Source organism: Polyodon spathula, chromosome 5 (assembly GCF_017654505.1).
Source record: "Polyodon spathula isolate WHYD16114869_AA chromosome 5, ASM1765450v1, whole genome shotgun sequence".
In the NCBI taxonomy this organism is placed as follows: domain Eukaryota; kingdom Metazoa; phylum Chordata; class Actinopteri; order Acipenseriformes; family Polyodontidae; genus Polyodon; species Polyodon spathula.
The window spans coordinates 50,643,296-50,668,315 of record NC_054538.1 but is presented as its reverse complement, the minus strand read 5'-3'; the positions used below and the strand labels follow the sequence as shown (position 1 = coordinate 50,668,315).

General features: G+C 37.2%; 1 protein-coding gene across 1 annotated transcript in view; it reads left to right on the top strand.

The window, feature by feature from the left end:
- Nucleotides 1-25,020, top strand: part of phf10 (PHD finger protein 10) — a 107,183-nt gene that overhangs the window by 34,025 nt on the left and 48,138 nt on the right. Inside the window, exon 8 of the mRNA XM_041250722.1 lies at nucleotides 5,452-5,602. Within this exon, the coding sequence (XP_041106656.1) occupies nucleotides 5,452-5,602 (151 nt within the window). The remainder of the gene's footprint in view (nucleotides 1-5,451; nucleotides 5,603-25,020) is intronic.

The window sequence follows — 25,020 nt, the reverse complement described above, 5'->3', positions numbered from 1 at the left end:
TTTCACTTTCCATTTGTCTACTCGTTCGCCTTCGATTTTAATGCAGAATACCGTGAACGGCCTGTGTTTGCTTATGATTGGACAGCTGCGTAAAACTTGGCAGATATTTGACTCTCCTATTAGTTAAACTTACAGTCGGTACCTGTGCCTGTCCCACCCAGCTAACTTTAAATTGGGCTACCTCAAAGACAATGCAGATATTCAATTGGTTGATCGTATCGCAAAAGCCAGTCAGAAAAAAAAAAAAATGTCGCGTATGTACAAGCACAGCATAAGCAAGCAGCGCTGTCAACAGAATGCTGTGGCGCTTTTGTTGGAAAACGTGTTTAAAGCTTTCTTTATTTTCTCAAGCTACGATCCACCAGAAATGTGTTCACGACCCATAATTTAAAAACAGCTGCCGCGGGCACGAATTTGCCCGCAGGCACAACTTTGAGGATGATCTAGAATACCAGCTTGTTTCATTAAATTGTATTGGTTAAAATGTTCATCTGTCATAATTCGAAAATACATTTCTCGCTGCTGCTGAATGCACCACGTCCCACCCACTGCAGCATATAACATGCACTGATCTCCGTAACCCTTTCCCAGATATGCCACTAGTCCTATCCCAGTTAAACTGAGTGATACTACAAAAATAGTAAAAATAAATAAATAAAAATAATAATTAAGTGAAAATAATTAAATGCTATAGATTCATTAAATGCACTCACCAGACACACCAATAATGCCTGTCCTGTTTTGTGTTGTCTTTATATGCAGTAATGAACAATAGTAGCGCAGAGGATACTGCTGCTCTTCATGAATCAATCATGTCAAGATTACTGATGTTACTTCTGATTGGTCCGTTTCACTCTAGTCATCGGCATCGTGTGGGGAAAAAAATAGAACTGCATTCTATTCCTGTGGAGATACTTGTGCCGCCAAGACTGGCTGAATGCATTACTCGTGATGCTGTCACTTCTAAATTGATTTGTAAAACCACCTTTTAAAGGTGTTTGTTTAGTTTTTAAACTTTTCATTATTTGTTAATTTTCATTAAGAAGATTTTGCAGTTAGGTTTTGATTCTTTCACACATTTTGATAATAAATAGTGTCTACTGTATTATCACCTATAATCTTAAAACCGCGCCTGTAATATAACTAGTCACAAGCATTAGCAACACATCATAAGGGAGTTGAAATATTTGAGAAATTATATTATGTTTTATTTAATATTCCTTTACATCCCATATAAAAACCACTATAGTAATGGTAAAACACTGTACACAATGCGATATGGAGTTTACTTAACCTGTCCTGCATCTTATGCCTGCTAGAGGATGTTATCTGAGTAGAAACTGGTGTGCGGTAGGGATGGGTCGGTATTCCGGTTTTTCAGTTTACCGTGGTTTAGGTACATAACGGTATTTAACCATTTCTTTTATTCTAGACCGCAGTTATCGTAATTCGGTTATACACCGGTTAACGCATTTTTTCAACTGCAAACACGCTTCATCTAAATCAAGCGATGGTACTTGCAGCCAAAGCAAAGTGTCTGATGAAGGTCTTTTTGTGAACCGATACTGTATTTTGATAATGGTTTTGAAGGAAACGGTCGACAACACAGAATACACCTTTCAGTTGCTGCGTTCTGTTACCCACAGCTTGCTGCGCCGGCTGCTCTTGGCTGTCTTTCTGACGTCACACGCAGCTTTTAGAGAAACGCCTCCTCCAAACCTTCAGCGTAGCACGCGTTTTCAGCATGCTATATTTGTCTGGATTATCAAGTCAGTTTAATGTAATAGATAAACATTAGCTTTATTGTAAAATTAAACATCACTTATCACGGATATAGTACATTATGTTTTGTTTTTTTTAATAATTGATTTATTTATTTAATATAGCGTGGACAAGGCCGTTCACGGCTTCATTGTATAATAATAAATTGTCATTCGCCTCCGCTAACAAGGTGGCAGCAGTAGTTTTAGTGGTTATTTGCATTACGATTAGCAGGTAGCTAGTGACCTTTGCATCGTCCCATCGTTGCAGTCGACCACAGTAACATTTCAAAGCTGCGCTATGCTATTCAGAATATACGCTATGTTGAGTGACGTCTGCAGCGCACCTCCGAGGTTCTGTGCAGCTCTGTGCAAAACTGCGGAAATCTGATATAAGAACACGACCGATGTCTCAAACACAAAACTAGCACAAACCCACGACTGCAGCAGGGTAGCCTACTTATTACACCGTGTAACAATTATTATTTTTTTTTTTTTTGTTCCTGGGTAGTAAGTGTTATTTCCTAATTGCTTATGCTTCAAAAGTATAGAAAATGGCTATTATTCCCCACAAACTTTGCTTTTGTGACCAGGACAGTGATATTTCAAAATATCACTATTTCCAATGGGAAAACAGGCAAATGTGTGTCTTTTTGTTCACATAGTCAGAAAAAAAGAACATATGAATCCAAAGTAACATTTATTTATACTAAAGTAATACAAAAATGACTACAAAAGATTTAGAAGTGAGTAGTTTTTCTAGATTTACGATTATACTGTATTTACTGATGGGAGAGGGAGAGAGAGCTTTACCAGGCATTATAGGACCATTTGGGTAATGGGGCCCGAGACAAAGTTGAGATGCTGTTACAACCAAATGGTTGTATAATGCCTGGTGTGAAGGGTCTTATTTATTGTTTATGTACTGCAATGTTACAGCACAATTTTTAGGTTCTCCTCCCCCCCCCCCTCCCCACGTATCCTGCCACATAAGCACTCTAAAATGAACTTTCTATAAATATAGTCCTCCATAACAACAATCTTCTCTAAAATGTGTACAAAAGAGTGTTTTTAAAACAGAGAACAAAAGTTTGTGAAAGATTTTTTTTTAAAAAAAATTTAAGCCAATAATTTCCATAAATTTTTATTAAAGACACTTCTGTGAAAATAAACTCCTGTTTTTTTTTACATGTAATAACATTATTTATTATTATTATTATTATTATTATTATTATTGTTATTATTATTATTATTATTATTATTATTATTATTATTATTATTTATTATTATGTATTTTCCTTGGTAATTTGAAAAATATAAATATTGAATTTGAATATTTCCAGATATCGAGCAGGTATTAAAAATTACATTTTGTTAACAGCTGATGGAGTGATTTGGAGTTTGATTTGATTTTGTGATGTGGTTACAGAGATCCTAAGGGCATATATCAGGAATTATATCCCTCTAGCTCAACTGTATTTAGAATGCATGGAATCTTTCCACTGAAGTATCTGTTTATATAAACTAATGTTAATTAGAATTAATACATATTTAAAGGTAGAAGTAAAAATGATGTCGCAATATATAGAACAGCATTACATCATGTAAGAATAAATAATGGATTTGAATATAACAATAATAAGTCGTTGTCATGCCATCAAAAAATCAATATATACCTTCAATGTTTTGATTCAAACTCATGCTCCATGTACAACATGGCTGCGTTCCTAAATTCAACACGGAGAAGCGACAACTCTCAAAATTGTTCCTAAACTCACCATTGAGAGCTAGTGACACACAGTGTTGGATAAACATTGACTTAACAAACTCCCCGACTTTCAGAGCTGGTGAGCTGCTCAACAGAAATATGGCGACACCCATAAAAATTATGAATGGGAGTCTGCCGTCAAAACGGTAATACACACACATGTACACACATCTATTTATCATTATTTATTTTATTTATGTATTATTGTATAACAAATAAAACACAGCAAATATGACAACGTAACTACAACATATATAAACGGAGTAATGCAACATATTCAATACAAATTTGTATTTAAGAATTTGTATTCTTTTTAGATTCAGAAGCTGTAGGCCGATATGCAGAATCGTTAATTTTAAATGTAACCATTTAATTTAGGAATGCAACGAAGCGTTCCTAAATACCCGGAAGTGTTGTGACAATAGTGGTGTTTTTGTTGAGTCAACGCTCAACAGTACTGTTGAGTTTAGGTATGCACACATATCGAAACGCTGGGCAGCTGGCTGTTTGAGCTAAAGAAATGTATATATGGGCCGTGTCATAGCCTTATGTTTTCACCTGTTGTCATTGATTTGCCTCATTGCTGCTGTACTTTATGCATCCAGGGCAGGTCAAACATCAGGAAAAAATCACAAATTTTGCGTCCCTTCCTGCGATTTCAGTCGGGCAGTGTGTGATGCCCACACGCAAAGATTTTTTTGCGACGCAACCTCCTACGTTGAGATGTGACGGTCGCATCGGGGAGTGTGTTCCGGGGTCACAACAGAGATGCCAACAGCTATGATTTGGCTGTAGCAGCTCCTGATTAACAAGAACAGACTACTGCGCTAAACATGTCAGCATTTTTGACTGGCTGATATAAATATCCCCTTTCTACTTTCAACAAATTAGCTTTTGGAAATATTCTCTTCAAAACAATGAGCTTATTCAGGTTAGATTCCATACAGCACAAGACACACAGATTGTCCTTGCTCAGGTGTTTAACAATAACATTCAAGTTTAATTTAAAAAAAAATAAAACCTATATTTGTAACTTTAAACAAATCTGTTTTCTCTCCACACTTCTTTCAAGAAATACATGTCTTTTGAGTTGCTTTTTGATTTTGTTTTAAATTGGAACCTTTAGTTTTGTTTTTCAGAAGCATAACCTGTTTTTGGACTCAATTTGGACTTGTTTTGGCATACTTATTGGAGTCTGGATTTTGAAATAATTTTACGTAGCATTTTAGTCTGTGCATTTGTAATTGTGTTTTATTTTGTTCATTTTTTAACAGCATCTAATTACATTGATGAATCTAGTAATTAGAAAAGATCATGTTTTCATAGGTTTGTTATGACCATATCTCAGATGGGAGTATGCGGTAGATTCGGAAAGGGGTACAGGGCCTACAGTTTGAGAACCACTGGTGCAGAATTTCGAGCAACCAGCTGAAGTAACTGCTTTGATTTTGTACTTCACACTTTTGACTATACAACCAAGGATGCTGTTGGCCATTAAATTACACAACCTCAAAACAAATAGTGCTAGGACTATGATTGTTTATTTATTTTTTTTTATTTAAGTGGTGTCTTTAGAGCAACGACACTGTGGGGTCAAGGGATGCTACAGGTTGCCATAGAAATTCACTGCTGGAGAAGTGCAAGAGATAAATTCAGAAAACTTAAGTTTGTGGATGGTTCAGAACAGTTCAAAGAATGTTCCCAGGTCTTACAGCTAAATTGGTAAATAAATAAAATAAATAAGTAAATAAAAAAAATGAATACATTTGGAGCTACATGTGTTTTAATGGGTGATTTGGGTGTAGTGAAAGCAACTACCAACTTATAGTTTGGAGTCTGTATACTTTTTATAAGACATTCTCTATTTGTGTGTGGCGTGAACAAAAAGGAATGTCCTGTGTTTTTTTTTTTTTTTGTTTACAGGTACTCTCCCAACGAGTTACGCTACTTACCTTTAAACACAGCGCTGTATGAACCTCCGTTGGACCCAGAGCTACCTGCACTGGACAGTGATGGAGACTCTGATGATGCAGAATATGAACGTGGTGATGAAAATAGAAAACACAAAGCATCGGTAAGGTTTGATATGTAATACATACATTTATTTAGTTTTACTTATCTCATTTAGATTGTATCTTGCATTCATTCAACTATAACTGATAATGGCTTGGCAAGTCGGATTGTTCCAAATGACACTGTTCCTAAGCAGGTGCAGGACTTTTTAAAAGCATCTCTGCCCAGTGCCCAGTCTCCATGATAATTTGTTGCTTTTGGTTTTGGTCAAAAGCCGTGAGGTAGGCCTTTCTTATGAATGGAACGGGAGCCTCTGATGGTTTTAGTGTCAAATAAACTGCATGCACAGATCTCGTCGCCATTTTTCTTTTCAAGACAGACCTGACAGGAGGAGCCTATATATAAGTACTTGTTGTTTATGACTTTGTATCATTTTTGTGAATTATTGTGTTGTACATAATTTATGCAATTATTTATGCTGTAGTACTTTCTTTTTAATTAATTCCATGTATATTGTAGGGGTTCATTATATACCGGTGTATTGCAATGTTCATCAGGCAGTGCCATAGCAGCATTTGAACTACAATACCGGTATTTTTGGTTAAACTGATTCAGGGAAACGTCTAATGAAAAATGTCGGCTATTGTCTTGCGAGAATCACTTCCTGCGAAAACACGTAATGCAAGCAGTGTTAACACAAAAGAAAATATGGCAGAAGCACACAGATTTTGAGCTGCTTAAATTCTGCAAAGCAAAGTCACATGTGGAATAATTTCCTAATAAAACAAATCTAACAAGGACGGCTGTATAGCATCAAACATTGTGGCATGTTGTTTATGCAAGGCTGAAGTAAAATATGCTGCAGGTACCACCAACCTTACATACAGTGGTGTATGCCAATTAAAATATTGATTTTTCTAAAACAGATTATACTAATTATATTTTATTTGTACATTGAACTTGAGGTAAGGTTTACTAGATAATCCATGCATCCGCATGCAACTTTTAGGCTACTCCCCCTTGATCAGTGCTGCCAGATTGTTTGTTGGTTTTCCAGCCAAATTTTGGCTTGTTTTGAAAGCATCTTGTGGGTAAATGTTGTCTTTTGGTTTGGTTCTTTTTTTTACTCTATCATGTATATTTTTTTCTCTATTCCTTTTGATTATGAGGTCATCTCCCAGCACAGAACTTCAATCACCACAATGCCCTGTATAGTATATCACGTCCTCCCACCATCTTTTTTTCTGGAGCTCTGCATCCGATAAAATTCCAAATTACATACACGCTCAGTTATTTGCTGACATTTCTGGACAATATAATTTTGCACTATTCTGAATATCTTTTTTTTCCCCCTGGACTGCCCACATTTAAAAAAAATAAAATAAAATAAAAACAGTGGTTCTGGTACTGTAATTTGTGAGAGAAAACAAGCAAAGCAGATCTGTAAATAAATAGCTTATAACAGTACTTACCAGTTTTTTTTGGATTTTAAATAAATGTGCAACACTTAAGCCCTGTTCACCTTGTATTGGTACAATACTAGCACAGTTCGTTTCAGTATAGAATGTACCGGTATGACACCACTTTCTGTCCTGTCCTAACCCACTTTTCAATACCGATACAGTTGCGATATACCTCTCCACATTCATATATGTTTAAATCGACAGTACTCGTTTCCGTGACAACCGCGTCTGTTAGAAATGGATCTGCTGTTATGTATTACAGCATGTTTTGCCGTCCTGTCCATGTACAGTATTTTGTTTTGGTGTTCAGTCATTATGAAGAGACGGGCAGAATGTGAAAGGATGAGTCGAACAAAAAGGCAAAAACAATTAGCCGTTTTTTTTAAAAAGGTTGCAAAGATAGGTGGCTTGCATCACAGCTTTGGGAGTGCATGTTTTTTTTTTAATTTTATTTGCTTTTTGATATTCCCTCATACACTTTACCTCAGTCATCATCACTAATTTTGTGGAGATAATTTTGTCACTTATTTTGGCATTTTTGGTGTAGCCACCCTTACGGAAATAACCTTTAGAAAGTCCTATAGTAATAGGTCAAGTCCTATAGTAAATTGGTCAAGTCTTATAAAATATCCTATAGGATTTCTTTAAAACCTTTTTAGTCCTATAGAGTGTCCTATAGTACTACTGTGGGGAGTCCCTTTTGAGTACTATAGGAGGATTTTTTTTTTTTTTTTTTTTTTTTTTTTTTTTAAATCCTAAATCCTTTAGGATTTCTCTCAAAACCTTTTTAGTACCACTATAGGACATTTCTGTAAGGGCATGATAAAGGTACTGCTCACTGTAAAATGTAAAGCTGTTTAAAGTATTTAAACTGTAAAGCAAGACGTGCATGTGCTTCAGAATATTGACTTTGCTGTATTGATACGGTGTCGGTTTACCTGTGCACACCTAAGCTGTTCAGAGTCGTATCGAAACAGTACCGGTGTCGTAGGAAATTAGTTAGCTGGGAAATAAGGTAGCATTTGCCTTTCTGAGCCTTTCTACGAATGCGTGAATCTTAGAACTAAAAGGCAAGGTTCTCTGTGGATATTCTTCCAAAATTACAGGACGCCATTTGTATTTTTTGGAGAAACGAAAACCGGTATTGCAGTGCAGTCATTTTTGTTTAAATATGTTGTCATATTTATCCAGGTGTATTGCCGACAGTATTTTTTTTTTTTTGTTTGTTCAAAAAGGTGACATTTATTGTAATGTATATTTCCTTTTAATTTTTATTATAAATATTTTATCTTCAGGAAATTGCCTGCTGTATTTTGTTTTTTTAACATAAATATTTTAAAAACATTATTTTGCCGGTATAATTTATGTCTATGCATAGTTAAAATAACTACTTGCCAAATGTATTTCCTTTTAAAAATGTTGTTCGTGGACATCATATACTGTGGGGTAAGCAAATAAGTGTTTATGTAGACTCACTTTAACAAAGTTATTGAAAATTATTTTCATGATAAATTGCTCTGTGACTTTGAACCTTTTCAATAAATTGAGTGGGAAAGTGGGTACAAGCACTTTTCTTCATGTAGAGAATAATGTTTTTGACATTATAATCAAGTCTACGTGGGATATCTAAACCTGTTGATATAGAAAATGTACAAGCTTTTAGTGGAAGATGGTGTTTTATGGTGTATGTATAATTTTGAGAAACACACATGTAACGAAACACACGTTACATTATTTGTGAACATCTGTAATCTGAGTTGACATGGTGGATGTACTCGCACAGCACCAAATACTGTTTAATAATTCAGATAGTTCTCCAATTTAATGTAGTACCCTGTGCAAATATTTGATCCTCACTTCTAATAAAAGTCCCCACTCCTCAGTTGTATTTCAAGAAAGATAAAACGTCATATCACAGGTTATACTTTTCACTTGTAGACTATAATGTCCCATACAGGTTCTATTGGATTGATGTCTGGAGACTGGGCAGGCCAGGTCATTAGACTGAGTTGTCCTTCACTTTCCTTCTTCGCCAGACAGTTCTTGCACAACTTTGAGGTGTGTTTCGGGTCATTATCTTGCTGAAGAATGAAGGACTGCCCAACTAGCCGTAATCCTGATGGAATGGCATGCCTCTGAAGTATGCTATGATAGCCATGCTGGTTGAGCTTGCCATGGACTTGGTAAAGATCACCAACTCTGTCACCAGCAAAGCAAACACAGACCATGACACTGCCTCCTACATGCTTGACAGTGGGAACAATACATGCAGTACTTATGCACTCATCCTCTCTGCGTCTTATAAATACTCGGCGGTTGGACCCAAATATTTCAAATTGACTCATTGGTCCATAAGACCGGCTTCAACTCCTCAAACGTCCAGTTTCTTTGTTTTTTGGCCCAGGTAAGTTTCCTCCTCTTATTTTGCACTCTTAACAATGGTTTCTTTGCAGCAATTCTTCCAGTTAGGCCAGCTTCACACAATCTTCTCTGAACAGTTGATGTTGAAACATCTGTACTTGTAGTAGTATTTAGCTGAGCTTGTATTTCAAGGGCAGTTAATCGCCGGTTTCTCCTCATGAGTGCCAGTTTCTTCAAATCGTTTGATGGTCTTGGCCACAGCAGTTACAGACACTTGCAAAGTTCTTGCGATTTGTCTTACAGAGTGACCTTCTTTTCTTAAAGTAATTACAGACTGTCTTTTTTCTTTGCTTAACTGAGCGTATTTTGCCATTTTCTGCTCCCTTACATTCAAGAATGACAAACTTGTGCCTATACTACCTATATTTAGAGTAATAATGGACCCTCACCTGTTAACAATAATTGGTGACAAAAGGTTAATTAGGTAACATGCTAGTTAACTCAGAGAACATCTAACAAAGACACTTTTATACTTAGGCCAGTGTTGTAACACCGTGTTGTACACATTTCAGACTTTTAACTGACTTGGGCTTTAGATTGAAATCCCCTTGCTTTGGGTGACCATTTGATTGAAATTTGACAAGATTTACATTTTCTTTTAAAAATTACATTTTTGAATGCAATTCACTAATGATTATCAGCTTCTATAAGTACAAGTATCATATAATGAAATATTAAGTGTTTATAGACAAGTTTATACAGTTAAAAGCATAGATAATCATGAAAAACCTGGTTTCAAGCAGGTGTACTCAAACTTTTGACTGGTACTGTGTGTGTGTGTGTGTGTGTATATATATAATATACAATTACACAGTACCTATAGAAAGTCTCCACCCCCTTGAGCTTTTCACATTTTGTTGTCAGTGCCTCAGTTTCATGCATTTTAAATAAGGATTCTTTTCCACTTATCTACACACCATATTCCACACTGATTAGGGTAAAAACATTTTATTGAGAAAAAAAAAAAAAAAATATATATATATATATATATATATATATATATATATATATATATATATATATATATATATATATATATATATATATTATATATTAAAAATGCAAAACTGAAAGAGCATAATTGGATAAGTCTCCACCCCCCTGAGCTAATACTTGGTGGAACCACCTTTGGCAGCAATTACAGCTGTGAGTCTGTTGGGATAGGTCTCTACCAACTTTGTACAGCTAGATTTGGCAATATTTGACAATTAATCTTTAGAAAACTGTTCAAGCTCTGTCAAGTTCCTTGGGGAGTGTTGATGGACAGCAATCTTCAAGTCATGCCACAAATTTTTGATTGGATTTAGGTCTGGGCTCTGACTCGGCCACTCAAGGACATTTACCTTTTTGCTCCTTAGCCACTCCAGTGTAGCTTTGGCTGTGTGCTTTGGGTCGTTGTCATGCTGAAAGGTGAACTTCCATCCCAGTTTCTGCCGCCTTGCAAAGGGCAGCAGGTTGTCTTTAAGGACCTCTCTGTAGTTTGCTCCATTCATTTTCCTTTCTATCCTGACAAGTGCCCTAGTCTCTGCTGATGAGAAACATTCCCATAACATAATGCTGCCACCACCATGCTTCACAGTAGGGGTGGTGTTCTTTGGGTGATGCACTGTGTTTGGTTTGCACCAAACATAATGCTTTGCACATAGACCAAAAAGTCACCTTCCATTTCTTAATAATCATCTTGACCATGCTTTAAGGGATATTAAAGGCCTTTGATATTTTTTTATACCCATCCTCTGATCTATGCCTTTCAACAACTTTGTCCCGGAGTTCTTTTGAAAGCGCCTTGGTGCTCATGGTTGAGTCTTTGCTTTGAAATGTACTACCCAGCAGAGGGAACCTACAGGAACTGCTGAATTTATCCTGAAATCATGTGAATCGCTACAATTTAACACAGATGGAGGCCACTTAACTTGGTGTGTGATTTTGAAGGCGATTGGTTACACCTGAGCTAATTTAGGATTGCTATTACAAGGGGGGTAGACACTTATCCAACCAAGCTATTTCAGGTTGTCTTTAAGGACCTCTCTGTAGTTTGCTCCATTCATTTTCCTTTCTATCCTGACAAGTGCCCTAGTCTCTGCTGATGAGAAACATTCCCATAACATAATGCTGCCACCACCATGCTTCACAGTAGGGGTGGTGTTCTTTGGGTGATGCACTGTGTTTGGTTTGCACCAAACATAATGCTTTGCACATAGACCAAAAAGTTCCATTTTAGTTTCGTCAGACCGCAAAACATTTTGCCACATGGCTACATAATATCCTGAGTTTTTTTGATTATATCAAACGGGATTGAAAGTGGGCTTTCTTGAGTAATGGCTTCCTCCTTGCCATCCTACCATACAGGCCAGATTTGTGGATTGTTTGGCATATTGTTGTCACATGGACACTTTGAGCAGTCCTTGCCATAAAAGCCTGTAGCTCTTGCAAAGTTGCCATTGGCCTCTTGGTAGCCTCCTGATCAGTCTCCTCCTTGCTCGGTCCTCCAGGTTGGAGGGACGGCCTGATCTAGGCAGGGTCTTGGTGGTGCCATACACCTTCCATTTCTTAATAATCATCTTGACCATGCTTTAAGGGATATTAAAGGCCTTTGATATTTTTTTATACCCATCCTCTGATCTATGCCTTTCAACAACTTTGTCCCGGAGTTCTTTTGAAAGCGCCTTGGTGCTCATGGTTGAGTCTTTGCTTTGAAATGTACTACCCAGCAGAGGGAACCTACAGGAACTGCTGAATTTATCCTGAAATCATGTGAATCGCTACAATTTAACACAGATGGAGGCCACTTAACTTGGTGTGTGATTTTGAAGGCGATTGGTTACACCTGAGCTAATTTAGGATTGCTATTACAAGGGGGGTAGACACTTATCCAACCAAGCTATTTCAGTTTTTATTTTTAATAAATTTTCTACAAATTTCTAGAATATTTTTTTCACTTAAGTTGTGGAGTTGGATGTGTAGATAAATGAGAATTTTTTTAATGCATTGTAATTCCAGGCTATAAGACAACAAAAGGTGAAAATTTTGAAAGGGGGTGTAGACTTTCTGTAGGCTTTTTACATACAGGTAGTGGACAAAAAAAAATGGAAGCACCAATGTTAAGTCACTTAATAGGTCGTTGGACCACTATGTGCGGCTACTACGGTCTGTATGCGTCTACCAGCCTCTGGAATTCTGCAGGAGGGATGTGGCACCATTCTTCCACGAGAAAGTCAATCAACTCACACCTGGTTGATGGAGGTGGAAAACGCTGTCTTAGGCGTCGTTCCAGAATATCCCATAAATCCTTGATTGGGTTCAGTTTTGGTGAGCGATACGGCCATGACATATGGATAACATCAGTGTCATGCTCATCAAACTATTGGGTGACCACACATGCTCTGTGGATGGGGGCATTGTCATCCCCAACAACGCTCCCCAACAATCACCCCTCTTTCAAAGTCACCGAGGTCTCCTCTTGCAGCCATGGTAGCCATAATTATAGGCAACAGGCCTGTCCAGCATTTTTATATATGACCCTAAGCATGCTGGGATGTTATTTGCTTACTTAACGCATTAGCCACACCTGTGTGGAAGCCCTTGCTTTCAATATACTTGGTGTCCCTCATTTACCGAGTTCTTTCCATTTTTTTTTTTTTTTTTTTTTTTTTATCCACTATGCTTCTCGCACCCCCTGTTGAGATCCACTCAGTAAATGTGATGGAATAACTGAGTTGTCGTGCCGTGATCACAAGTTCTTGAAGACCCTGATCAGCACAAACCAAAGACCACTAAACAACAAGCCTGGACTACCCCCACCCAAACCAAGCTGCATCAACAACAGTGAAAGCAGCACAACAGCAGAAAACCACTGATGCTCACATCGATCCACATTGTAGCTCCTGATTGTGTCGAAGACTTTTGCACAGCAGTGTATGTGTGTGTGTTATATATAATATAATACCTATATATTATATATATGGATATATAGATATATATATATATATATATAATATATCTATATACCTTGGAAGTTGGCTCTCTTGAACAAATTGTTATTGTCTCTTGTTTTTGTTTATTTTCAGGAAGCAATAGCAAATAACTTCATACTGTGATATATTGGAGAGGGGCATGTGTACAGCACACATCTGCAGTGAAATTAGTGAGGCCCAATGGAATTTTTTTTTTTTAATACTGTAAGTGCCAATCTGTATAAATAGCATATAATTAACGCGTGATGACTGTAGGGCCGATATTGGGCTTAGTAAGTAAAAAAAAAAAAAAAAACTACTGTAAAATTACATCATATATGGTAGAGGCGCATGTGTACTACACATCTGCTGTGAACTTGGGGGTAGGGGGGTTGTCCAATGGAAGATTTGTGTGTGTGTGTGTGTATATATATACACACACACACACACACTGTTATTTTATGCACACACATGTTTTTGGTGAAATACATTTTAATAGTAAGCAGCAAAAATGTCTGTTCTCAGTAATTTAAACAACATTGAATTGTGCTTTGACTGTGTTACAATAAGCTGTTAGTGAGATTTCTTTCATACTTATTAAATTTTTCATTCTTTTGGAAAATGTATGAAAGTGTATTTCATTGCTCGTTTTATTCCAGTGCAGTTCTAAATCTCTGAGTGAAGAATTTTTCTGCTTGAAACAGGAAGACTGTCTATACAAGTTAAGCGTCTGATTGCAAGATAAGTGTCTTGTAGCTTAACTGGCATTTCAAAACTGGCTAATAGCTTGACCATAGTACATAATTGCACATCAAAATAAATCGCAAGACAAATAAATGCGTAATGGTTTCTGATACAGTATGTCAACACATACAAATTATACATGTGTTTCCCTTTCGCTGTATTATTTGTACGAAGAAAACCGAATATAAATATCCGTGGCGATTACAAATTTAAAATGACAACTCTGGTGAGAGTTTGCCACATAATAGATATGTCATATTAGAAACTTAATACATTTTAAACACAAATATAATTGCACAAAAATAAATCGCACAACAAATGATAAATTATTTCATGTCATAACCCATATACAAATAATCCATGTATTGTATTTATTTCTCTTTCGCTAATACTTGCAAATATAAAGTAACCAGCGATTTTTAGAAGTAATCTTTGTAAACTATGTAACCTAAAGTTAACCTATTATTAAATAATAATATGAAAAGCATGTTATTAATATTACAACAACTTGTTTCAGATTTTTACCACATATAATGTAGCTTTTAATAAAGACCTTGACAAAGGGTCTTTTTAAAAAAAAAAAAAAAAAAAAAAAAAAAAATGTACTACACATTGGAAAGATCGCAATAACAGTCTGTTCTGAATTAAAGTTCACAGACAGAAAATAGTGACGGCTTAACCTTGCCTTTTTAATTTCTAAGATTCACGCATGCGTCGAAAGGCTCAAAAAGTCGGATGCTAACTTATTTCCTGTGACACCGGTGCTAAACCTGCTCCTTTTTGAGTTTCGTGCCGATATCGGTACAACATCAAGGCATTTCCATATTTGTCCCCAGGTGAATCTTTGAAAGAGGACAAAACTCTGATCGTCCGTTTCACCAAATGTTTGGCTCTGAGAAAGGTCAAAGAACGAGTCTGTAGTTCCTGAGATAGGTTGGCAAGCTCATAAAGTGCATCATACATGAGGCCATGGTCACAAAGGAATTCAGGACTTTGTATACTGACTGCTAGGCCTCTGTACGTTTGCCTTTCTCTGCTGTTTCTTTTGTCATCTGAAGATGCATTTTCAAAGTGCTTAGAAAGTGCCCATGATGACACCCACACAGCTTTCACCGTTCGAAAACTACTAGCCACCCAGTGTACATCCAAGAGTCATCCAATGCGTAGGATTTGGGACCCTACTTCTCCAGCTGCTTCAATGAGTTCACATTCGTTTTTGTTTGACTGACTCGAGATATTATGGAGCATCTATAGCATCTGAAACTGCTAATTAAAGTCTGTGGTTCATGCAATGCCATGTGAACAGTTTGGTGTATTTTGAACACAATCTTGTTGCAACTCCAGAATTTCTGCCAAGCATAACACTAGCCCCATCAGACACAAAGGAAACCCAAGTTTTCTTGAAGGTAATCCTCGGTAAACCCAGCACTTGATAGGCAGTCAATCATTGCTGCTTTCCTGCTTAAAGTGGAAACTTGTCAATAAGAACTGCTAATTTACTTGATTAGGACACTGCTGCTCACTATTTTATTCTGCATTTCATTTGCCACGTGCTGTACAGTTTTTGTTGAGCTATAATGAGAATGTAGAATTCTACCCATGTTTATCCCATTGAGCTCTTGCAGTTCTACTAGGTTTTCATGGTCTGTAAGTGGACGGTTGTTTTTGGCTAAGTACTAAGCTGTTCTGAATACAGCCTCAGTCTCTTGCATCACAGCTTCTGACATTGCCTCCATGATTTTTCCAAGACTGTCCTCTCTCCTTTAGTCTTGTATCTTTTGTGCAATTACATGTACTTTGGAAGCCACATGCTTCTTTATCTTCATCCTAAGGGACGACAGCTTCACCTCACTATGTGCATGGCCAGATGCTTCAATTTGAAAGTTGCTCCACTCGTGAAATTGACACACCTTTCTGTCTAAACACTCCTGTGGATTTTGCACCACTGCAGTCTAGACAACCAAATAAGACAACTTAAAATTAACAAGAAATGTACTTATTTGAATATAAATACATCTGAATATAAGGTAAGTGCTACTGTATTTTAAAATATAATTACGAACTAGTTTTTATGTAGCACGCAAAGTGACATCTCAATGTAAAATAATACAGCATTCGTCAACTTGGGAGTTTATTGGCACTAGGCACAAGCTACTTGTAATGTTAGCTATATGTTTGCACAGTTTTGTTTATTCAATGCAGATGACCGAATTATAAGAGTTGAATGCGTCCTGTCTGCGCTGAATAAATTATTACACACTGTTTGTTCTGATGACGCCACATTTACTAACATTTTAAATATGGGAGAGAGCGATAAACAAAAAGGAATAATTTATTTTAACACTTTTTACTTAGCTACTCATGCACTTCCACATAGGCATTCCTGTATTGTATAGGAATGTTAAAATCTATATTATAGCAGAGGTTGTGCTAACCTTTAAAAAAAAAAAAGTAAGTTTTTTAAAAAGCATACCCTCTCAAAATCTGCATTTTCAACAATAACACCTGCGTTTTTAAATGTTGTAGCAAAACAGCTATTGTTGTTCAATAGATTTTGTTCAGTACGGTGACAATGTGACAGCATCCCGGTGGTCTGCCTGCTCTGTGTGTCGTTTTGTAATGCACTCTTATATGTTGAAACAGCTTGTCATACTCTTGTACGTTTTACAGCCACGTGTGAAGGCATTTTCTTTTTTTTAATGACTTGCATGTTTTGCAATACATTAAAATTACCTTTGTTAGACTACCGAAGCCAAATAAAGTTGAATAAATTCCAGCTTTATTTTTTTAATTTTTTTTTGTTGCATGGAATCTGCGGCAGCTATGGCTGCATTTGCCTCCGTACTGTTGATTTCAGTTTCGACAGTGCGTAGATGTGGTAATATTGGCATCACATCAGTTTCCCTACATTTTGATGCAACAACCACTTTAATATTTAACAGCAAGGAGTTTGTGAGCTTGTGACCTCCAGCACACAACAAAACTAAGGACGTGCGCAGTGATGTATGGGCTAGAGAGATGAGTTTTTGTTTTGTTTTTTTGTTTTTTTTAAACGATGGGCAGTCGAAGCATTTTTACACGCTGCAATACATAACTTTAGAAATGAAAGTGATGAAACTGGTAGGATTGGTCGTGTGGTACGTCTGTGTTTTAGAAACGCACTTGGGTTTTATTTTCTGCATTTTGTTAAAACTTCCTGTGTAAATGCGGCCTATATTGAACATGTTAGCTAGCTAGCCTATTCATCCATGCCTCAGTCGATTTGCTCATGTTAAAGTTATCTAGCTAACTCAGGATGGCTATCTAGCTGGACTTCAGATTATTTACTCACTTATTTTTTGCGATTTGCAGGCCAACCAGGAGTGTTTCGCCTGAAATTCCTCCCACTGTTTGTGGCTCCAATATTCAGGCTAGTCACCCTGGGCAGTCTCGTCACCGTTGTCGACAGGACCCGGGATTTGCACTAGTTGATCATCCTTGCTAGCAGATTCTTCGGCTATGCACTCACTGCTTTCTGTAATTTGTCACAGTTTTGCCATAAAAAGACAATATGGTTGTCTGGGTTTTCCGTTTCATCCCTGTCACGGTTAGCTAAGCCTCCCGTCACAACTCATTCACTCAACTAACATTAGCTAGCTAACTTCATAGATCAAAACTGTGAGAGTATCCAATAATCCAACCAACTACAGTGCTTTCTTTCTGGGGCAGCACACATTTTCTTCTTATTTTCTATACAGTAGTAGATTAACGGTGAATGGCAGTCATTTTTGCACACACCTGTTTAATCCACATCCGATTGGTCATCATGATGCCAGCGTGAACGCATTCCATTGTTCTGTTCCCCGCCCCTTACCACCTCCTGACCTATTACAGAGCACTTGCAGCATGTTATGCAGGTCACACTGTGTGCAGCATCTGTAAAATCACATCTACACTGTCCCTTATTATATTCTAATGAATATACAATCTATAGATTTTGCTTGGGTATGGATAGAGAATATACGCTACATCAACATCATTTTAAGTAGTCATACGCTGTATGCCAGCGTATACCCAGGACTACACCACTGGCAGTACCCCTCATTAATACAACCGACAGGGGGAAAACAGTGGATTAATTGAGAAATGGGAAACACCCCACGTGGACTCTGGCACAGTCCAAAATAAACAAACTATCCAATCACAGGGGTGAAGAGAGAATTACAAAAACACAGGCGCGACATTCAAATATGGCTCCTGACATGAACCCAAGGCTCTTGACACAAAGAAGTCTCTGATCTTTGACAATCTGAAGACCCAGCCTGCGACTGGCTTGAACAGAGATACCATTTTCGGAAAATCTGGTAGGAGATAACTACTCTAGTGTTTGCCTTGGTCTGAGAGTCCACAGCGTAAGACGTCTAAAATCCTAAAAGTACTTGTAATGAAATCTCTAACTTAGCTCCGATTTGTTAAATAGTTAAATACTCCTGTTTTTTGCAAGACATTTCTTTTGTATCCTGAAGTGGAGACAAAACATGAGGAAAACAAACTGGAATCTGAACTTTTCCTTCGCCTACAGGAGCGCCTTTGAGTACCTGTTTTGTTGAAGACACGGATCAGCTGAAGGAGGAGAGAAAATCCGTTAAGTATTCAACACGTAGTGTTTTATCCTGTTGTGAACTCGAGAATAAGCCAACCTTAAAGTAAAATTAACGTTTTGTTAGAGGCAGAATGTAAGAAAAGTATTATTGCTTTCAATTCATGCTTTGAGTTAATGAACACTATAGTAATTGTTTGTTGATGTGATTTATACAGATTGATGTGGGTTTTACAGTACAATTATCATTCTGTATTTTAAAGTTAGAATCCAAATGTAGCTGTCTTAATAATAGATAATTCTCGTTAGGTTGTCTGGACGCAAAGAGTGTCTATCTCGCAATAGCGACAATTGCCGCCTTAACCAAAACATATATAGGAGACTGATTTTATAATTTAATTATCAAATGTTAACAAAAGTAAATATTTGTGTTACTAAAGATACCCCTGTTAAGACTAACCTTCACCTTAAATAACCATTAGCAGTGCGGTTGTAACCTTTTAAGGGAATCTCCCACAGATTGCGGATCACTAATTAGCTATCAGGAGTGGGGTGTCGTTGTTTAAACTTTCTTTTTGTACTGTTTAGTTAATTCTTTATTTTTGTATTACTTTAGTTGTTGCACCTCTTATTATTTTTCCTTTTAGTTTTATTTCTAATAAAAACTGTTCCTTTTTATATTCACTAGAAACATTGTCCAGACTGATTTTATTTCAATATTGGAGGGTCCTACATGATTTGAATTCAAATAAGGTATTCTATGATTACAACTTAAACTGGTCCAAATACAAATATACCTCATACGCCACACCCTTCAGGCCACAGTAGCTCCGGCTTCGAGTTATTTTATTCTCATTTTGGCATCGGCCAAAATTACAAGACGGTTGGTATAATTCAAGTAATTGTATTGTTGTATGTAAGAAATATTTTCTTTTCTCGTTATATTTTTCTGTTTTCACAGAGAATATGCGCAGGCTTGTCTGCATTGTGTCCTGTGAGAGCAGCTGCTTGATGCCGTTTTGGTGTCACCTTTCGCATCACCATTACGAGAGCTGTTAATTTACTCACAAGCAGGCTTCCCTCAGTCTCGTGTGGGTACAGACTGAATAGTTTTGCCCGTAGCTCGGACAGGTGGACATCCCTATACAGTACTACCAGCGGTAACTGCGGACCAAGTAGACCCACACACTGATACATTGCAGAATGAACCATACTGTACCGTACTGTCTGTACCCCATACGGTACCGGTAGTACTGTACCAAACCGGAACTGTCTTGGTGCCACCCCGGTTCTGACCGTACCAACCTGGTGCTACAAGTGCAAAACCAGTACCGAACTGACCCAAAGGCGGCTCTGGTGAACTGCATTTTCTGCGAGTTTTGTGCGCATTTCTCCAAGCGTACAGTGGAGAAACGTCTCTCGCGCAGCTCTACAGAACTCTGTGTCCCTCACTCCTGCACAGCACACTGTATCCTTCCCCCATAACTCTGTGCCAAGGGAGAGTGGACAACGCACTGGGGAAAGTAGCCCATGCAAGAAGCCGTTATCATATCATAACCCTGGTTCCCTTAAATAGAAATGTAACCATTAACCTTCAAGATCGCTGGGTCCATGATTTGCAGCAGGCTTGAAGGAAAAATGACGATGAGATCTGTGCATGCAGTTCGTTTTATTCCTCGGGGGCAGGACGTGACTGCGTCACAGACTCTGCGAGCAGCTTTGATATCTATTCAGGTTTTGGGTCTTAAAGAGGTTAATATCCATACGGTAATGATTACATTTCTATTTCAGGGAAACAGGGTTATTATAACGTTTTCATAATTTCACTTAATTTGAATCTCCTGCCATTTTATTCCCAAAAAAGCGAGCCAACAGAAATTTAATTGCCACTGAAACTGTTAATAATTCATAAGAGTTGCCTACCTCACGATCTTTCATCTCCTGGCTTTTTGACCAAAACCAAAAGCAACAAATTATGGAGCCTGGATGCTGGGCAGAGATGCTTTCAAATGAAACTGAATCGCTGTAGTGTTACAGAACACCCTGCTAAGTTCACAAGAAATGCATTATGTTACCTTTGCTGTGTTCTATGTTGTCCGTATGTTACTCAGATGCAAAATTAGATATTTTGGTTTGTATAATGCATTGTAAACAAAAGTTGTATTAAAATCTGCTACCAAAACGTTATACGTAGCACCTCTTTATGGCTGCTGCCGTGTATTGAATGAAGCTAAACATTGGGGCGCATTGCTTCAATAAAATATTTACTGAATAGCTAGTGTACAAGAAATTGCAAGAGAGGTGTTTTTGTGGAAGTATGAAACATAAAATATACACCAACACTAATAATTCTAACCGCAAACTAAGCACTGCACCTTTAAAAAACAAACCTTTAAAAAAAATTGAGTTGAAAGGTCACAGCAGAGATGCCAACTGCTACGATTAAGCCGTAGCAGCTACTATTTTGGAGGTTGAGCTATGACCATACGTCGAAGGTGTATACAGAGGTCGCGTTGACACAATATTTTCAAGGCTTGAATTTAATTTTGTGCGCTGGGGGGATTTCACTGCATCATTAGTCACACTGGTGTTGCTTTATAATAAGCTGCTTTCAGAAGACCTAACAGTAGGGCTGTGTCCAAAGGTTTGAAGGTTTGTTCGTTAGCCAGGGATTCAAAGATTGTTTTAAACCTTTGTCAGACAGGTTCACGCACTGTATTGTTTTTTTCACACATTAAATGTCACTCTGATGCGAAATTCGATTTTCGATTTTTGTATAATGCATATTATGCAAACAAAAATTGTTAAAATCTACTACCAAATCGTTATACATAGCAACTCTACATGGCGCCACTGCAGTGTGTGGAGCAGGGTGAAGTATCCAAAGAAGTGGACTCGTACCTCTAGGCTGTATTGCTTCTGTAAAATATGTACTGAATACCTAGTGTACAAGACAGTGTAAGAGAAGTGCTATGGTAGAATATGTTTGAAACATACAAAATATAGGCTAACACTAATAATTTATTTTGAAAACTGATCACTGTCTGCCCCTCTCCGCTACAACTCGTGTTGTCCAGAATCAAAGGTGTAATGTCTTCAATGGCCGTCTCGACAGCAAAGTGTTGTAGCGTGTATAAGCTGTGTTGAAACCAATGTCTCAAAACCCCTCTGCTGTTTGGGATTTTTTTGTCTCTTTTTAACCAGCGCTCCTTTTTTTTTTTTTTTTTTTTAAACTCTACTCTCAGCCCTATTTCTGCCTGTTTTTCACTGTTTTCATTTATGTATGATTAACTACTGTGGATAGTTTATGCTGCATGCATGTAACATATCAATTGAAAGGCCACAAAATGTCCTTTCATATTATGTAGGTTGCAACAGGATCAGCATTATACTGTATGAGAATATGTTTAAAAAAAAAAAAAAAAAAAAAGTACCGACCTCATCAAAATCAATGTCAAAGTTATTCAAGCACTTTTACAATAGCTTGTAGAACTGTAATTAACAGCCTGTAGGTAAGGTGTATCTGCAAGGACAGCTTTCAGATCTCTAGTACGTCAGATGCATGTTCACCATTTAGGTCTTGCAAAACAAATACAATGTGTAACCAACACTAATCTTGGGCATCAGTCGACTCAACAGTGACCAATGACAAGCAACCAGACTGTTTTACAAATTCCACAATCTCCTGCTTGTGATACTCTGCAGCTTTAGGTAAGTATTCATGTATCAGCTGGGCTGATGGAGTCACTCCAGCGTTTGCTATGCTCTCCTCTGTCAGGTCAAAATTAAGTGTTTTATGCTTCATGGTTTTCAGTGGACCTTTGGAACGTGGAAGTCACCATTTTTTGTTTCTTTGCAAGTAAATTTCGGTGCATACTTGAATTTAAATGGCTGTCAACAGCCGATTCTCTGTAGTGATCTACAGTAATGTTGCAGGACAGACAGAAGAGATTGCCTCCATCGCCATGTAAAACTCCTGTTGGATACTGGTTTGTGATCTGCTGCAGACAAATTTGTAGCCTTTTTAGAGACATCCATTTTCTTGTTTACTGTGTAGTATTTTAATTTGCCAACTAGATTGCATATAGTCATGTGACACAATCACTGCACAGCACTGTGTGCATGGCAAATAGAACATGCAGGCACACAGCAGAGCTGTAGGGTTTCGTTAATGTGTTTTTTTTTTTTTGTATGAAATACAAATAATAATGTATTTTTATTTAACACTCCAGTCCTGTAGGTGGCAGCAATAAGCCTAAAGGATATTTGCTTTTAGGCCCTGTCCACACTACATAACCGATCTCGAGAACCGTACTCAAACTTTAATTAATCCAGCTCAAAGCGTCCACACGGAGTACTGTTTCATGTTGAGCCGGGCGTAATGCGTACACACACTATTACTATTAAAACAGTTACAGTACAATAAGCAGTGGAAATGAATATCATAGTATCCCACCTTGCAATCTTTTATTTTAAAATAATGTGTTATGCACAATATTAACAGAAATCCATATTGCTAAGAAATAAAACATTTCTTTCGGAAAAAGTAAATGCGAACACGCACACAAGTAGGGTTTTATTTTTAATTAGGTGACGTCCCTTTTAAACAAATTTAGCGGATTCTGTTTAATAATTGAACTATGTTCATTACAAAACAATCTTTGCTTTTCCTTTCATATCTTGCCTGAGTCTAATTCTGGTCCCTTTTTAATTTTATTTCAAACAGAACTGACAGACAGTTACATGAATTGTTCATTCCCGATTCTACTTTTAAGTCTCATTTCATTTTTGCTGTCGCCTAGTTTAACTTTGTGCTTTTGTTATTTCCCCCACTAGTTTAACAGGGATGTCCTGACAGATTTTAAGTATAAAAATGAATACCTACTGCAGAGTGTACACTGATAGCAAGTCAGTTGTCAATCAGAAGTTTTTTTGCTGAACAGTCAGCATCTTCAGGGGATTCTCATGAGGATCACCCATCCGCTGCTTAAGTCTCACTCAGCATGTAATATTTATATGGTATGTGTAGGAACGGCAGCTACTTATTAAACTAAATATCGCCTTATAAAACTGACTAGTGAGTATGCAGTGTTTAAACTCGACACAACACATACATCTTGCCACTACCCTCCGATTTCAGAAACATACTTAAAAGCAAAATTAAAACCTCTCCTGCTTTCTGCTGACAAAACCATTGGGCTTTTAAACAAGGTCAGGTTTGGCACAGAATTCTGTTGTGCTCGCCGCGGATGGGAAGGACTGCGCAAACTGACACGGAAGTCGTTTAGTCCGCATATCATCTAATGCTGGTTTACAATCTAGGGAAATTATGCTGGTTATCGTGCATCGGTGTGAAAAAGAGCATCAGAAATTATTGGTCAGCTTCTCTTGAAGACCACAAAGCCAGAGTAGGGTCATTTCCTACAAAATAAAAAAGTGGACTTGGAAGCCCCTCCCTCGAGTGCCAGTGCAGTACAGTGTTTGACTGTTCCATGACTCCTCCCTCAGATGTGGGAAATCAGTTTGCTTTCCTTTCCCAAATGCCATTTCATCTCAAGTGTTACTATGAATGGCAAGGTTCAATGCCATGTTTATAGCAAATAACATTTTTTAAAAAAGTACAAAATATGTTACAATCAAACAGTCTTCTGTGACTTTTTTTTTTCTCAGTGGAATTTTTTTTTTCCCTTAAAGTTTTTTTTTGTAATTATTTTCAAGAAAAAAAGTGTAGCCATTTTATGAGCAAAATAACCCACTCCAGGGTAAGACAATTCTTATCGCACTTCCTGGGTGGTTAAAAGTTAAACCTACAGTTTTTGTTTGCTGTTCTGTAGGACATTTTTGTTTATAGTTGTATATGCTGTGAAGTTTACCTTTTTTTCTTCTTTCAGGATTAAAAGTTGAACTGATGTTGTGAAAACCATAAGTAAATCAGTCTTAGTTTCATGTTCCTTTTTTCCTACTTCTATAGACAAACTAACGCAGGTATGCAAGCTCCGTCGTGTACACGAGAAAAATCCTGTAATGGCGGACAACGCTTTTTTTTTTTTAAAAAACCTGGTTGTAGTACTTTGCGACTTAGTAATAGAATCAGCAATATGGAATCTCCTTTCAGATAAAACCACATCCATATATATATATATATATATATATAGCCATTGTACGATATTGCTGCTTTTAAAAATGTGTAGCATTTACTAAGTACATTTACTTTCTGGAGTTTAAATGTTCAGTGTTTTATCTACCTTTTAACTTTTTTAAATTACAGTATTTATTGAGTTGACCTGGCAGCTGGGCCGCCCTACTTAAGACAGTGAAA